Source organism: Idiotropiscis lumnitzeri, chromosome 9 (genome assembly GCF_059441095.1).
Source record: "Idiotropiscis lumnitzeri isolate Australia: NSW breed Sydney's pygmy pipehorse chromosome 9, RoL_Ilum_1.0, whole genome shotgun sequence".
NCBI classification, from domain to species: Eukaryota; Metazoa; Chordata; class Actinopteri; order Syngnathiformes; family Syngnathidae; genus Idiotropiscis; species Idiotropiscis lumnitzeri.
Window position 1 is genome coordinate 15,839,699 of NC_142399.1, and position 14,855 is coordinate 15,854,553.

Below are 14,855 nucleotides of genomic sequence, written 5' to 3' on the forward strand. Positions count from 1 at the left end.
GCAATGGGACATCATTTCAAGTTCAATAGCTTCATATATATTCTTTGTTTTTGATAAATAAAGTCACTAATAGTTGAGAGAAGTGAGAAACGACTTGTCAGTTTGAGAATCTGTTTATTTCTGCTGTTACATTGCATGCTCCGCAAACAGACGCAAAAATGGACCTGGATGTGCTTCAGTATTTGGCCAAGGCCAAGAAGAAACAAGGTTTGTTTTCCTGCAGGTTCATTTACTGTTAAAATGCATTATTGACATTGTATTGAACCGTCTTGCTTTGTATGCAGACTGTGGAGCTTTGCAGTCAGCCTTCAATGAATTGGAAGAGATGACAGAAGCTGACTCAGGAGGACCACCCAGCTTTGACCAACATATGTACATCTCCTGTGCAGAAGTAGCACTACAGGTAGGAGACAAGGGTCCTAGCCCTGTATACAGAGGCGTCAAATCCAGGTTCAGAAAGTGAAAACCTTGCCACAGTTTGGCTTTAGCTCTCTGGGATCTTGTTTACCTGTCGATCGAGTAGAAGTATGTGGTTACATTTAATGTTTTTCGACTGTGGGCATGTGAAGTTCTTCCTTGTGATTAAGGGTAATCTAAATATATTTGACTTAACTTAACGGTACGACAACAACTGAAATACTAACAAAGCAAACCTTACTTTTAGTTGTGTGATACTATATAGACCTGCGACACAAGAGCACAATTTAAACCCTTATATGCTTATTAGATTATGCAAGGAAGTACCCGAGGCACGTATGTAGCAGTTTTGTGTGCAATCCAAATGAAAACTGATAAACTTATCAAAATGATCATTATCTTTGCTTTGTGCTTTAGTTGGTTTGTTTAGAGATAACTGCAGCCTGTCTAAAGAGGTTCTTTGATGGGAATCCACCAGCTGATCAATATTTGTGTCGAGCCTTCCTCTGTCAGAGCCAACTGAAGGTTCCCCCACCCACAGGGAGCATGGTGAGTATAGTAAATTAGGCTCAGCTTCTTGGTTCAGTTCCTTCGGTTAATTACGCTAATTACCGTCTTTATGGTAAAATGGAAGTGGTCGCCTAATATTGGCATTTAAAGACATTTCTGTTGAATTGTTATTCAGTTTGTTTGAGGTGATGGCTTATCACTACCCCATTGTTATTACTTTTCTTTTTAGGGAGACTTTAAAGAGAATGTGCAGTATTTTCTTAAAGCAATGGACATTTCAAAGCGAGATAAAAGGTAAGAAATCATTCAATACAATAGTTTGCCATGCTGGTGAACCCATATGTAGAAACGATAACACATAATATGCATACACAATCATGTATACCAGCTGTAGAAAGTGTACAATGCAATGTGTAGTTCGTCCGATTCAGCATTACATCAATGTTTGAATGGAAACAATGAATAATTAAATATCTACTTACATACCATGACCTCATATTCACATATGTATTATGTTGTTTTAATTCAAACGACTGTGGGGGTCTTTGATATATACGGAAAATATATTAATTCCCTGGTGTTTTTCTGTAAAAGATGTTTGGGCGTCAGCAGTGCCCCTTGGCTAAGAAATGCAGAATGTGTCAAGAAACAGGGTCAAATGAGCAAATTCCCAATTAGCACCTCAGGGAATGTGAACAGTATGTTAAATCCAGCCCAGACAAGTACACAACATGCACTCTGATGGATAAATTAGTAGCACTAAAGTCGTCTATTTACAATTAACATACATTTACTTTTTACACATTACATTATTCCTCCACTGTGGCTCATTAAACAAACAGTTGAAATTCCACTGTTTTGCATTTCACATTACTTGGGCTTGCTCCCAGACTCAATTCAAATTCTGATGAGAGTTGTAGCAAGTTAATACATTATGTTGCATATGGGGCTCTATATAACTTTTTTTTTTTTCTTTGTTGTGCTTCGTGACATTTCTTTCTGGCAGATCACACTACCTTGTGTTCAATGCCTCAGTACTGTATCTCCAGACGGTGCGTCCTCTCCTACAGCCAGGGCGGTGCTGCCACCTCATAACCTCCCTCAGGCAGGTGGTCAAAAGTCTGGAATTCGTGGCAGACAAGGACCACAGCTGGAGGGCTGAACTCATGATGTAAGTGGTACCCCATTGCACTCTCAGGCTCATTCTGCATTCACAGGGATGGTATACAGAGCCTAATTAAGCAGCATTTCATGTCCTGCAACTGCTTTGTGGCTCGCCAATTAATTGGCTTGCTTCTCATCTAATAGAGGGAGGAAGTGCCTGATGTAAGCTGTCTCGTGTTTATGAAAACACCTCAGGTTCAAATGCTAATTTTGTTTTTGGTCACCAGACACAATGTACAATGTGTGTACAGTGTAGTGCGATGTGTGTGAGTTTTAATTGGATTCACACTTTCGCAGAGGAGAGTGGGTGGAAGTGAGATTTTTTTTTTTGTTACACTGTATGACTGAATTTCTGTTCATTTTAAAGTATGTTGTTGAACAATTTGCACCGTGAACAGAATACTGACAATAGATGAGAATTAAGTTGTTTCATGTAATTTGGTAACCACGTGGCTGTGTTTAGGACTGCACAACAATGTGTATATGATTGTTAATTAGTATCTTTCACCGTCTGTTTCTGTTCAGGCACCTAATTGACTCTCATTTGGACGCTGGGAAAACTGATGATGCGGCAAGTTATGCCAGAGTAACAGAGGAATTCATCAGAAAACACTGCCCGCATCTTTATTCAAATGTCTTTCGTTTGCAGGTATGCAATGCATGTGAAAAAATATTAACTTCATAGAAGATAAAAAAAAATCAGCTCGGTAACATATCGAAAGACAAACATTCTTTAAACTTGATTCATTATTTCAGTCCAAATATACTCTGTGACCTTAAAACAGTTCATAACTAAATTGTAAATACAAGCATTGCAAACAGTGGAAGTATACAATACGAAATGTTTTTCTTTTTGTCCTTTGTACATACACACGGACAAAATTGTCGATACCCATCTGTTAATGAAAGAAAAATAAATTGTTATTCAACACAATTATTTAAAAAAAAAAAAAAAAATTACGAAACAGGCCTGGACAAAAACTGGTTCACCGAACTTAATATTTGTTTTCACAACCTGCTTCATGCAATTACTGCAATCAAACAGTGTTTGCAAATTCTATTGAGACGATTAGCCGCTCTCAGCACTTGTTTTGGCCTTTTCTTTATCAACAAAGTGAAACTACTTTGTTTCCCATTTTTTTGGAGGGTGCTTTCTTAAGACTGCATATTTCAGCTCCATTCACCAATGTTCGATTCTGTTGTGTCAGGTTTGAAATAGTTCTGTTAACCCACAATTCATAACAAATGTCTGATTTTCATTTTATTTTTATCATTATTATTGTTAAAGTTTTTTTTTTTTTTTAGCCCTTAATCAAAAAGAGCTTAACAAGCACACTCTTGACAAATTTAGTAGTAGTAGTCGTCGTAGTATTACTTTTCCACGAGGGACGAGAAAGGCCATAACAAACAACAAAGCAAACTCTGAAACACTAAACCTCGGCACGACTGTAAAAATACCGACACAACATTGAACTACACTCTAACTGCAAAAGCCATAACGGAAGTCAGCGAAACTCCCACGGGATGGGAAAATACGCAAGCCTGAACATTAACAATCGTAATGTTTAACCTTCCGTTCACATTATATTATTATCCACAGAATATTAAAAATACTGTAACGGATTGGGCAGAAGGAGTATGCGAGAAGGAGAGAAAACAGACGAAGAAGAGAGGGAGCTCCATGTGTAATGATGACAATTAAAAAGCAGATAACGAAATATTTCAACTTCACTTATCAAAACGGCAATTTAACGCCTCAACCTTGTTTTATCTTAGCATGAACTCAACATTAGCAACTTCTAATACGTGGCTGGCAAGTGACAGCTGACCTCTCGTACACGTCGAGCCCGTCCGTCGTACACGTGGACAAACCACGGAACATCACAAATCATTTCAAAAACAGCATGACAGCATGAATAAAGAGGCTCCTTGCATTACAGTCTAATTTATATCATATCCTCAAAGACAATATTCTAACCACAACTCTCTTGCCATAGGTGTGGCATAACCTGTCAAAAAGGGAAATCCTCCTTAAAAAAAGCCGTCAGTCAACTACCTTAACAGTTATTTACAAAATGCTGCAATTTAAAAGGTAAGGAACTCAGATACGCCGTACAACTGGTGTCAGCTTTCGGAATGCCTTTCTTACTTGCTTTCTCTCTGCATGTGTTTTGAAGAATGCATTGTTGGCAATCAAAATGGTGACGTCACATTTTAATTTACATACTTGAATGATTTGTGCACTCTATCGCCATAAGTCGTTTTTCTTTATCACACAAATGAAGAGTACATACACTAGATTTTGCCATTTTTAGGTGGTTAGCAGAAATAAATGAGGATGAACTTGCAAAAAAGGATTTGAATGAGCTTGAGGAGATTTTCAGTCTCCTGGGGGAATCCACAAAAGCTTCTCTTCGGACGCCCATCCCGCCAGCTAATAGGTACGTAACCCTAAATAGGATATCATTTTTTTGTCCGTGTTCATTTTAACTTAATCGAAACATGTTTTGATTTGGAAATCCAATTGATTTACATTGAACTACTGAATATGGTATTGAAAAAAACATCTGTATTTAAATAGAATAGAAAATAAACCATTTGCTCTACAGAAGTCCAGCGTGAATTGAGTTTGTGTGTACTTTAATCAAGACATTAAGGTCATTTTGAAAGTCAACTCCCAAATCATCATGTCCATGTAAGACTCATTCAAAGACGTTTTTCCATCCATTTTGACCTATTAAAGTAATCCAAAGGGTCTTGTTGCACCAAGAGGTTTTCAAATTTATTGGAGGGATTAACTTTGAACTGCTCTTAATTAATAAATTAATTAATGCTTCATACTATACATGAGTACAGAGAAAAAAATGCTGTTGAATGGTGAACTTGAGATATACCTTGCATTAGACTTTCTAAACTACTACTTATATGAACATGAAAATTGTTTATTACTGTTTATCTCATTTTTAAAAAAGTTGATGGCTACATTTTTTTAAACAGATCTTGTGATTTGTCACAGTCGGTTTATTTGAAATTGTCAAAAGTCAAACAATATTATCACAACAATTATCAGTTCGTATGGTTCAAAATGACTTGTTGGGTAGCGGCCGTCCTCCCTCAACCCTTTTTAGGGGGTGCCGTCTGCAGGATGTGTGGTAAATTCATGAACAAGATTTGACTATTTTTTTTTCTCTTACACAGTTCTAATTACCCTCCAAAAGTGTTTATTTAGTACTACTTTGTATGTAGTTATAATGTTGCTATTCAAATTTTATATTTTCAAAGAAAATCATCTTGCCTGACTCTCCTCTACTAATTAAAATGTAAATTGTGGCCTCTGTTGGGTCTCTGTTCCAAGTGATTACCTGTCACGTAACATTTCCTTTTTGCTTGACACTTCACACGTTCAAGCCACCGCAGTAGCGAAGAAAGCAGAAATCATAATTCAGGCCATTTACACTGTTTACCCAATCGCTCGCCCCTAGTGTTCCTAAGTTCCGAAGCATTTCTCATTGTACTGCCCCGGAAGAACGTGTGACATCATATTGATAACTGGTGTATTCGCTGCTATTTTTGCCTTTGACGCGTTTAGGATTAACTTCCATCTGTTTCAGCGCCACCCTGTTAGCACCCTTTAATACCACAATTGTAGTAGACAATGGTTTGATAATAGTTTTCATTATGTAATAGCTGCTACAGGCGGAGGTGGCCCAGAATTTGGCGGCGCTTCTGCCTGCAATTTTATTTTCAGTCCCCTAGTGTTTCTTCTTCTTAGACTACCACATTAATATACTGTACAACAGATGGGTCACTTTTTACACATAATTCAGATGGCTCTACTATTTGTTCAAATGACTTTTTTAAGATTGTATATTGTTTATTATATTTGGATTTCAGAGTGTCCTTCCTCCTGGAGCTGGCTCTGCTGTCTTTACAAGGGAAGAATCACAAAGTGGCTGCCAAAAGCTTGAAAAAGCTGAAGTCATTGGGGGAGATTGTGAGTGCCCAATATTGTTCTAAAATCTCAAAACAGTAGCAAGACTCTATACTATACATAACATCCATACATGCAGTGTAAATTTTTTTTAAACTATTCTGTGCAAAATGTTAATGGTGGATTTTCCAAGAGAAAGATGCTGACAATAAAAGTTCAACAATGACATGAGTACCCAAATCTCATGTATAAATAGCTACTTGGATTTAAAATGAAGCTAATCTTTTTACATCAGACACTGACTCTTGATTTTCTCTCCTTTCAGAGTATCGGTGAACAAATAATAATGGAGTGTGTCAACTGTGAAATAAACCTTCGGAAGAAAGAGACAAAGACGAATGACTATTCCAAAGCCAGTGTGGAGGTGCTCCATCATCAGAAACGTCTCAGAACATATTATTAATCAAGCAGTAATTTTAGCAGTTTGATAAGCAGTTAAAAGTGAATAGTTTTGCTCTCTATTTAGACAGCTATTGTGATTAAACATTAATTGAATTGATGGCTGTACTTTAAGTAAAACCTTCAGTTTGTTCCTAATCTGAATCTTCATTATTGCATATACTTATACGCTCTAATCATATAGCACTAGAATTCTAATGAAATCATATCCGCATTTATTTGAGGATAGGACACTCCGTGATTGAAAGGTTGTTGTCACATCTAATTGCTTCTGAAGAATTTGTTTTCCCCTTAGGCGCGTCTAAAAGCGATAGGAAAGCTAAATCAATGCCTGCAGGCTGCAGTCAGAGAGGGAGACCCTCAAGCCGTGCAAGCAGTGTGTGCGACCCAGTGGAGCTTCTGTCTTCCACTGCTGCAGCATAATCTCCGCAGACACGTGAAGACACCTCTGTCGCGGGTGGCCCATGCACTCGAGGACATGCAATGGTAACCAGTGTGATTGATTTTATCTAGAGCCACTATAATGTTTGCATCTTTTAGGGCATCATTCTTTATTCACGGCGGTATAACTTGTTTTTGGTGCCAATAGTGGTAAAATGGGAGGCTATCCCTTACATGAAAAAAAAATGTGGAAAACAGAAGTTAGCACCTCTCCCTACCACCTTTGCTTCCTCCAAATTCACAACCTACAAACACATTTTTTCAGTACCGAGTGAAGGAATACCAATTATTCAGAGACCAAGGGTAGATGCTTGCCATATTCTGCTAAACTTTTTTTTTTTTTTTTTACATGATTTATTTTGCACATTATGAGCATGTTGCCAGTGTTGCAAGCCTCATAGTTCCCACATCAGGACACCAAACCAGCTACTGAGTTATCAAAATGATAACATTTTGATTTGAGGATAGACAGAAAGAAATAATAAAATAAATAAACTTGTTAACATTATCTGAACCTGTCCATCCCAGATTTGAATGCTGCTTTATTATAACCGCAGTCTGCATTTTGCAACAGTGACTTGCTCTGTCAGCCTTCGTTTAAATGAAGTAAAATTTAATTAGGGATATGAATTGAGATTAAGTTGATTAATATCAGTTATACATAGAGGTCATAATAGATACTAGCACTAGATTGAGAAAATGGAATAGCTTAGTGGTGTATGCTACATGATCTTTACTGTAGTTACCTACATACCAGCTAACCATAATCTAGCTAGTCCAGAATTTTGGTATTGGTTTCTATTCTAAGAGTTATGATTTCATTTTTCCAGCATGCTGTTCCCAGTTCGATGTCAGGTCCACGCTGAGCTTGCAGTGACTGAAGAGGAAGACGGACTCCTCGAAGCATCAATGACTCACCTCCAGAAAGCCATGCTGCTGGATAATGGCACACAAAAAGAAAGATTGTCGTCAGCTTTTCATCTCCTACAGCTCAGAAGAAACCTTTATCAAACGCCCTCTCGAACCGAGGATAAAGCCGCCATGCTTATGCAGCAGGTTTGCAGCACTTTGTGCCACACATCGGAACAGTTTTGGAAAATGCACAAGGTAGAAATTTGTACTTGGATTTTAGTCTAGCTCACGATTCGGCCATCGTGCCTGTGATATGTTCCGTCGAGGCGATCAAAAGTCAATCTCAAAAATAGCCTCCGAACGAGTCAAAAGCGACACTACCAACGGTTTGTGTATGAAAATACGTGAGACAACAGTATTTGTTCAAGCGTGCCTGTATTGCCTTATTTTGACTTCATGTAACCCGCGCCTCCCACCTGCTACTGGGGCATACCATAATAAGAGCGGGGCAATACCACAGACAGAGAGAACAGAGGGAAAGTCAAACCGTTAACCCAATTCCGTTTGACGAAACATTTGCCACCATAATAAGTCCATTATAAGCTAAGCGTATTTGAAAACTAAATTAGCCAGATAATGAATTATACAGGGATTGTGGTTTGCATCTCTCGCACAGCGGCGACATGCACGGATGCTTTTTTTGGGAGGTTCAGAGGCGGAATGGGGTCAGATAAGGCCAGAGGGTTGATGCCGGAAAGCTACCCAGGTCGCGGCCAGAGGGCGGGGGACTGACTGGCAAAAAAGGGTCATGTGAACCAGCTCTGACCATACTTGATGACGATGTAGCCATATAAAAGAGTTTATAGGGGGGCAAAAATATTTCGATATTAACTTTACAATATGCAGTGATCAACATGCCTAAATACTTGTCTATATAGTCCTTAAGTGTACTGTACTTGTAAATAAGCCTCCTTTTCTTTCAGGTCAAAGACAGGCAGCCCCAACAGAACACGGATTGCCGTCCCTTACTGCTGACTGTGGGTCAATTATTGGCACCCGCTGATTTCCAGATGGTGCTAAATGCAGACAGCATATCCAAAAGTACGAATTCTTCACATTCAGTTTTTGTGAATTGATTTTCTTTCAACACATCTCACGCACCATCTTTTTCTCAGAAGTTGAAAAATCATTTTTCGCAAGCGTACATACGTTCAGTATTGTTCACGCACTTCGTCACACTGGCATGTGAACATCACATTCCTATTTTATGGGAGGACATTAATTGCCTATGTGTAGCGCATAATAGGCTAAGATAAAGAGATTTAATTTTACAATATCATTGTTCCCCATATACTGTGCTATCGCCCCGTTCAAAAAGACATTCCACCATTCGTGATTTCTTTTAATTAAAAAGGTAATTTAGTTAATAGCAGCAACGATGATAGATAGCAAATGGAGTGCCGGATTAGCAACAGCACATGCATACTGTATACTGTACATCCTGTCGCGTTTTGAACCACTTCAGTCACCAGCCTCTCTTCTTAATCCATTTACTACACCAAATGCCCCCAGTGCTGCTGAGACCACGGCGTATCTAAATAAGATCTAAACAAGAAACTTTCTTTTAAGTTGCGTTCTAATCTTCTTGCTGTGTAGCCATGACTAGCTGAAACGAGCATCGATTTTCACACACTCCTGCAGTGTACATTTTTACTTTGCATAATCATGCATATTTAATCCATTTTAAATAAATGATAGGCAGTCACTGAAGTAAGGAACTGCAACAATACAAATAGAATATTTGGTGCATTCGTAACCGCTACAATATTTTGCTAATAAATTGTGAAAATACATCTTAGCAACTTAATTCAATGAATTTTGTTTTACTAGTTACCAAAGCCAATGTTGGATGTGGACCAATAGCTCAGCTCTCTGCTGAGGCTCATAATTACTATGCAGCCGTACAGAAGTTGGATGGCTACCTGGATCGACAAGGGGAAAACACTGACAACACAGAGAGGTGTTTGGTGTGTGTGTGTGCGCGTGTGTGCGTGGGGGGGTGCTTGTGTATACAAAAACATTTGCACTCTGAATACCATTGCAACTTGAGAAAACCTGATTGATTTTGCACTGCAAATAGCCACATTCAATGATGTTCACAATCTACAATGTGATGTTCTCTTGTCTAGATTGAGGCTGTGGGCTACACTTGCAAAGACTGCAAGAAAACAGGAAGTCTGGGATGTGTGCAGAGTGGCTGGTCGATTCTGTTTGCTCTATGATGAAGCGAGATCGAAGATGTCCAAATGTCACAGTAAGATGCGCAATGAAAAGATCATCAAAGCTCAGAAAATACATTAAATTGACCAGAGGACAAAACAGGCATATTTAATTATAGTGGCCAACTGAGGAGCAAAACAATTGTATTGTGTTTTTCATTTAGATATGATGTACAGACTTCTGCTACTCAGTTATTGCTTCGATTAGGTACCTTTACCACGTTTTATCCGGCTTGAGTTAGCTGTTTATGGGCAATTTCCACATTTGTTATTTTTTCATTACTCGGCCTGATCAATATTCATGAATTGTATTAAGGGTTCATGATATTTTGGTGACAAGCCTCACAGTAATGAGTAAGTAACAATTCCATGACAGTTCATTGAGTTAAATGTCTTATTTATTGCATGCACTCACTGTGTGTATGCAGGGTCAGAAGCCGTAATGTCAAATCAGGTAACCAATCAATTATACTGCACTGTATCACCGTGAAATCCCATTTTTTCCTGTGCATCTTTACAGATTAAATTGGGTGATGTTATCTAGATCTATGTCTAATTCTTTTGGGCATCAAAGCGAATGAGAAATATTTATTGTCATTTATGAATCATTTGGTCGAAGGAGTCAGTATGTGTTTACAGACTATTGCCATGATAAAAGGCTTGTTAATAATTTCTATGCAGAATCAAAATGCTCAGAGGAAGAGAGCTCTCCCGAAAACCTTAACAGCTGTGAAGAATATCAACCCTGTGCAAAGAAGTTGCGCTTGTTAGCTGAAATATGCTTTATCACCGCTGAGGTATGCAAGTATTTCCTCAAAAAGGATATTAAGAGCATATTTAAAAAAAAATTAAAAACAGTTTATAAGTGTGTGAGGTTGTTCATATATTAACCCCGCAAGCTTAACTATCTCATAGTGCTCGTGTGTAGATTTTCGGACAGATAGATCAAGGAGAGTGAAACGGAACTACTCATCGAGCGGAGTTGGTCATTCAATTTATCCATTTTGTATTCTTCATTCTCTGCAGTCATGTACGTTGTGCTTCACTCTTGCAGTCTAACTGTATTACAGACTAATTTCATATTGTATCACGTGTAAGGCAAGCTTTGGGGTTATCATTTTCAACACAGACTGATGTTACTGCAGACTTATGTACCAATAAGCGTGAGTGGGATGAAAGAGTCCAAGAAAGATAAGAGAATTTCCCAAATTTTAGTGTTCCCCTACCTCCGTTATTTAGAATAAATTGTAATACCTCCACTGGTGGTCAAGAATAAACACATGCTTTATTGTGTGAGGGTTCGTCGTACGGCGAGCAGGAGGTGAAGTCACGATCGCCGTACGGCGAGGAGGAGGTGGACCCAAAATGCGAGGAGGCAGGGATAAGGGTAACTTCCAGGGGCTTTATTAAGTAAATCAACTCGAGGGCAAAACAAAGAACAAGGACAAACAACGTGGCAGGGTGCAAAATAACAAAGGCAAACTAAACGTGACTAAACTGGAACAAGGACAGAGAACAAAACGAGACGGGAACGAACTAAGCGGGGATATGAAAAGGGACAGGGACAGGTGACAAGAGCTGGGGGCATGAACGAGAGCGAGAGCGGGAGCGGGAGCGGGAGCGGGAGCGGGAGCGGGAGCGGGAGCATGAACGAGACCAAAGAGTGGTCGTGACAGTCCGTAACAGAGCAACAGGGAGCAACACGGGACAATGACCCGACACTGGGTTGATGGCATGGGAAGCTTAAATAGTCCGGTAATCAGGTGAGCAAATGGGAATCAGGTGTGTGACGGTTAACGATGAGCAGGTGCGTGGCTGGTGAGGACGAGGTGCTGAGGGGAAACGCCCCTACTCAGCTGACCGAAAATAAACCAAAACAACAACACGACAGCATGAGAGACGCGAAAACAACAACAAAAACCCTGCCATGACCGACACGGGTCATGACATATTGAACACACTTCAATGAAATAGACATTTATCAAATCACTTCCATAGCAGCACATCCACAACTTATGCTCCACGCTCATTCATTGACCCCCACCTCAATCACGAGTCCAAACCCTGCTTGTTAAAGCCACAAACATTCAAAATCACAGGCACTACTATGTGGAATGTGATTATCATGATCCCAAATGAACAAAAATGAAGCCTGCAACTCACTTGCATATTTTGTATTTGAATTAGGCATAAACCTCTCACACTCACATCCATACCTCCGGACTACAGGAGTAAAACTAGAGTAGTCGACAAAACCCACACTGGCACGAGGAGAACATGCGTTCTGCACACACAAAGCCCAAATCACAAATTTGAACCCTCGATCTCTGAACTGTGAGGTGGACGTTGGAGTCGTCCACCTGACGCGCTTCAAAAGATGTACAAGGGTATTGCAGCTGCTTGAAAAGTTTTAAAAAGCTTGGAATCAATGTATCTAAGATCAAGGCCTTAATTTGCATTAAAACATCTTAAATCAATCGTTCAAAAGTCTGTTAACACGTTACATGTAGGATTTTATGACTGCAAATGGTGTCAAATCTCAAAATAACGTAATAATAAATCACTGTATCCCTCTGATGGTACATACGAAATAGTGATGTTGTTTTAGTTGGGATTCTTATTAGTCAGGTTGCTCCTAAATTTGATCTAAAATATAAAAAGTCTTAAAAAGTCTTTGGAATTTCACTTGCCTTATATTGTAGCAACCCTGTGTATATTGTTTTAAAGTCAAATAATCTTTGTTATTCAGGCTACTGCCCAGAAGCTACAAATGCAAGGTGTGCAGCTCAACAGCCCTGCAGTCCTCCCGCAAGATCTGGGCGTGTCTGAAGAGGATCCGCATTGGATTATCTATAGGTAAAAAAAAATATGAGACTTGCTTTTTTTAATGTTTCCTGTTGATTGCAAATGCCTAGAATAATTAAATGTACATTTGTTGGGACTTATATATTAATGACAACCAGAACAGCATAAATTTAAAGATAAAGATGTCCTTTATTAGTCCCACAATGGGGAAATTTGAAGAGCTGATTGAGACATTTTTCAAAGGTTTGATAGTAGCCAAAATCACGTTACAAGTTCTTAATCAATGACTATAACATTGCACTGCTAAGAATGTTGCTTTTTGGCATTCCCTGTATTATTTTGTGTCAATCACTTGATAGAAATTAAAATGAACAAGAAATTGAAGACAGCAGGGCGGTCAAATAATTTCTTTGCATAGTTGTAAATCATGAAAGTAGTGTGCCGAAAACGAATAAATCATATTGATAAAAATTTATATTTAACAAATTTAATTGTCACTGGATTATCACGTCACTCATCTGATACGTCATTCTTTTATTACACTTTTGGCAACTCAAATACAAAAATACTAATATTGTATATCAAGTGTTCAACCACGGGTAAGGAAATAGATTGACTAGAAACAATTGAAAAGCATTTCAAATGTGCTAATGGCTATATGTAGAATGTACTACAATATAAATAGGCATGGAAATTAATGAATTAAAGATAGACTTGATAAAAAAAATTGTCGGTACACCTGAGTATTCTACTAAGCAAAAGTTCTATGAAGCCATAGCAAACTATCCAAACAAAAGAAAAAAGGAAAAAAAAGAACTTAGTCATTATAAGTAATTATTTGATTTTTGTGTTGTACTTTTTATTCAGTGTACTATTTTGTTGTATTTAAAAGTGATGTATATCTTAAACTTAATTTACACTTACTACAATGATGGTAATATTTAAATGCATAAGTTACAAATGTTATTGTTGTGAGATAAGGCCTGTTTGGCACATATTGCATGGAATACATTGCTATGTTTTTTTTTTGTGGTAGTGCAAGAAATTACGGTATTCAAGGTGACTATGAGAGTGGTGAGGCGGCACTCAAGACCCCTTTATTGACTACCTGCCACTGGTTAATGGCCTCTGTCAGATATTGACCACACTAAACATGATCTATCTCATTTAACTGCTACAAATCTACTCCCTTGAAATGTAATGATATAGAACAATATCGTTATTTGTAACTAGAAAGCATGTTATTAAACGCATCTATTGTTCTTATTCTTTATCCAACTCCAACCAGAGACTGGATCCAGGATCTGTCTGCCTATGCCACGTCCACTTTTCTGCGAGCAGCCGAGCTTGGCACACAGATCAGGGAACCCTGGGTTGTGGCAAATTCCGCCATTTACTTGTGGAACTACAACAGACACTTGCTGGTAACTGGAGACTATAACTGTCTCATCCCCACCTTCCAAAGCCTGGTAGAGATGTTCCAAAAGACGGAGTGCACAGGGTAGGAGGAATGCGTTGTACATTACGATCCATCACTTAGCTTCTGACCACCTGATGCAATTGAGAAATTTTTATCATTTTTGTCATGCATCGATTACAAATGCTGAGTCTTCCAAATATTTTGGTACACACACCAAATACAAGCTGTTCACACTTCTCACCCTCCGTGATAAGGTTTATTGATTTATTCTGGAGGGGGGGGGGCGTCCATTGGAAAATCAAAGGTCAGATTCAGGAGGGGATTTGCATCCCGGCCGTGGCACAGTGGACCAGCTCTACACCCTCAGCGGGTATCCTCAAGGGTACATGGGTGTTTGCCCAACCGGTCTACATGTGTTTTGTGGACTTGGAGAAGACATGCGAGTCCCCCGGAGAAAACTTGTGCGGGGGGGGGGGTGGTGCTCTGGATAGATGGATGGCATTAATGGTCCACATTGCTGGCAGTAAGTCAGATTCATTTCCATTGAGTGGTGAACTTGGCCACGGCTGCCCTTCGT

General features: G+C 38.9%; 1 protein-coding gene across 1 annotated transcript in view; it reads left to right on the forward strand.

Moving 5' to 3' along the window:
* cfap46 (cilia and flagella associated protein 46) overlaps positions 1 to 14,855 on the forward strand; it is a 52,879-nt gene that overhangs the window by 251 nt on the left and 37,773 nt on the right. The window contains exons 2-19 of the mRNA XM_088304858.1: positions 151 to 207; positions 285 to 403; positions 835 to 966; positions 1,157 to 1,221; positions 1,934 to 2,098; positions 2,617 to 2,740; positions 4,089 to 4,183; positions 4,407 to 4,532; positions 5,986 to 6,085; positions 6,348 to 6,446; positions 6,777 to 6,967; positions 7,753 to 7,978; positions 8,758 to 8,875; positions 9,665 to 9,794; positions 9,964 to 10,088; positions 10,735 to 10,850; positions 12,803 to 12,909; positions 14,147 to 14,359. Of these exons, the coding sequence (XP_088160984.1) occupies positions 159 to 207; positions 285 to 403; positions 835 to 966; positions 1,157 to 1,221; positions 1,934 to 2,098; positions 2,617 to 2,740; positions 4,089 to 4,183; positions 4,407 to 4,532; positions 5,986 to 6,085; positions 6,348 to 6,446; positions 6,777 to 6,967; positions 7,753 to 7,978; positions 8,758 to 8,875; positions 9,665 to 9,794; positions 9,964 to 10,088; positions 10,735 to 10,850; positions 12,803 to 12,909; positions 14,147 to 14,359 (2,300 nt within the window). The 5' untranslated portion in view covers positions 151 to 158. The remainder of the gene's footprint in view (positions 1 to 150; positions 208 to 284; positions 404 to 834; positions 967 to 1,156; positions 1,222 to 1,933; positions 2,099 to 2,616; positions 2,741 to 4,088; positions 4,184 to 4,406; positions 4,533 to 5,985; positions 6,086 to 6,347; positions 6,447 to 6,776; positions 6,968 to 7,752; positions 7,979 to 8,757; positions 8,876 to 9,664; positions 9,795 to 9,963; positions 10,089 to 10,734; positions 10,851 to 12,802; positions 12,910 to 14,146; positions 14,360 to 14,855) is intronic.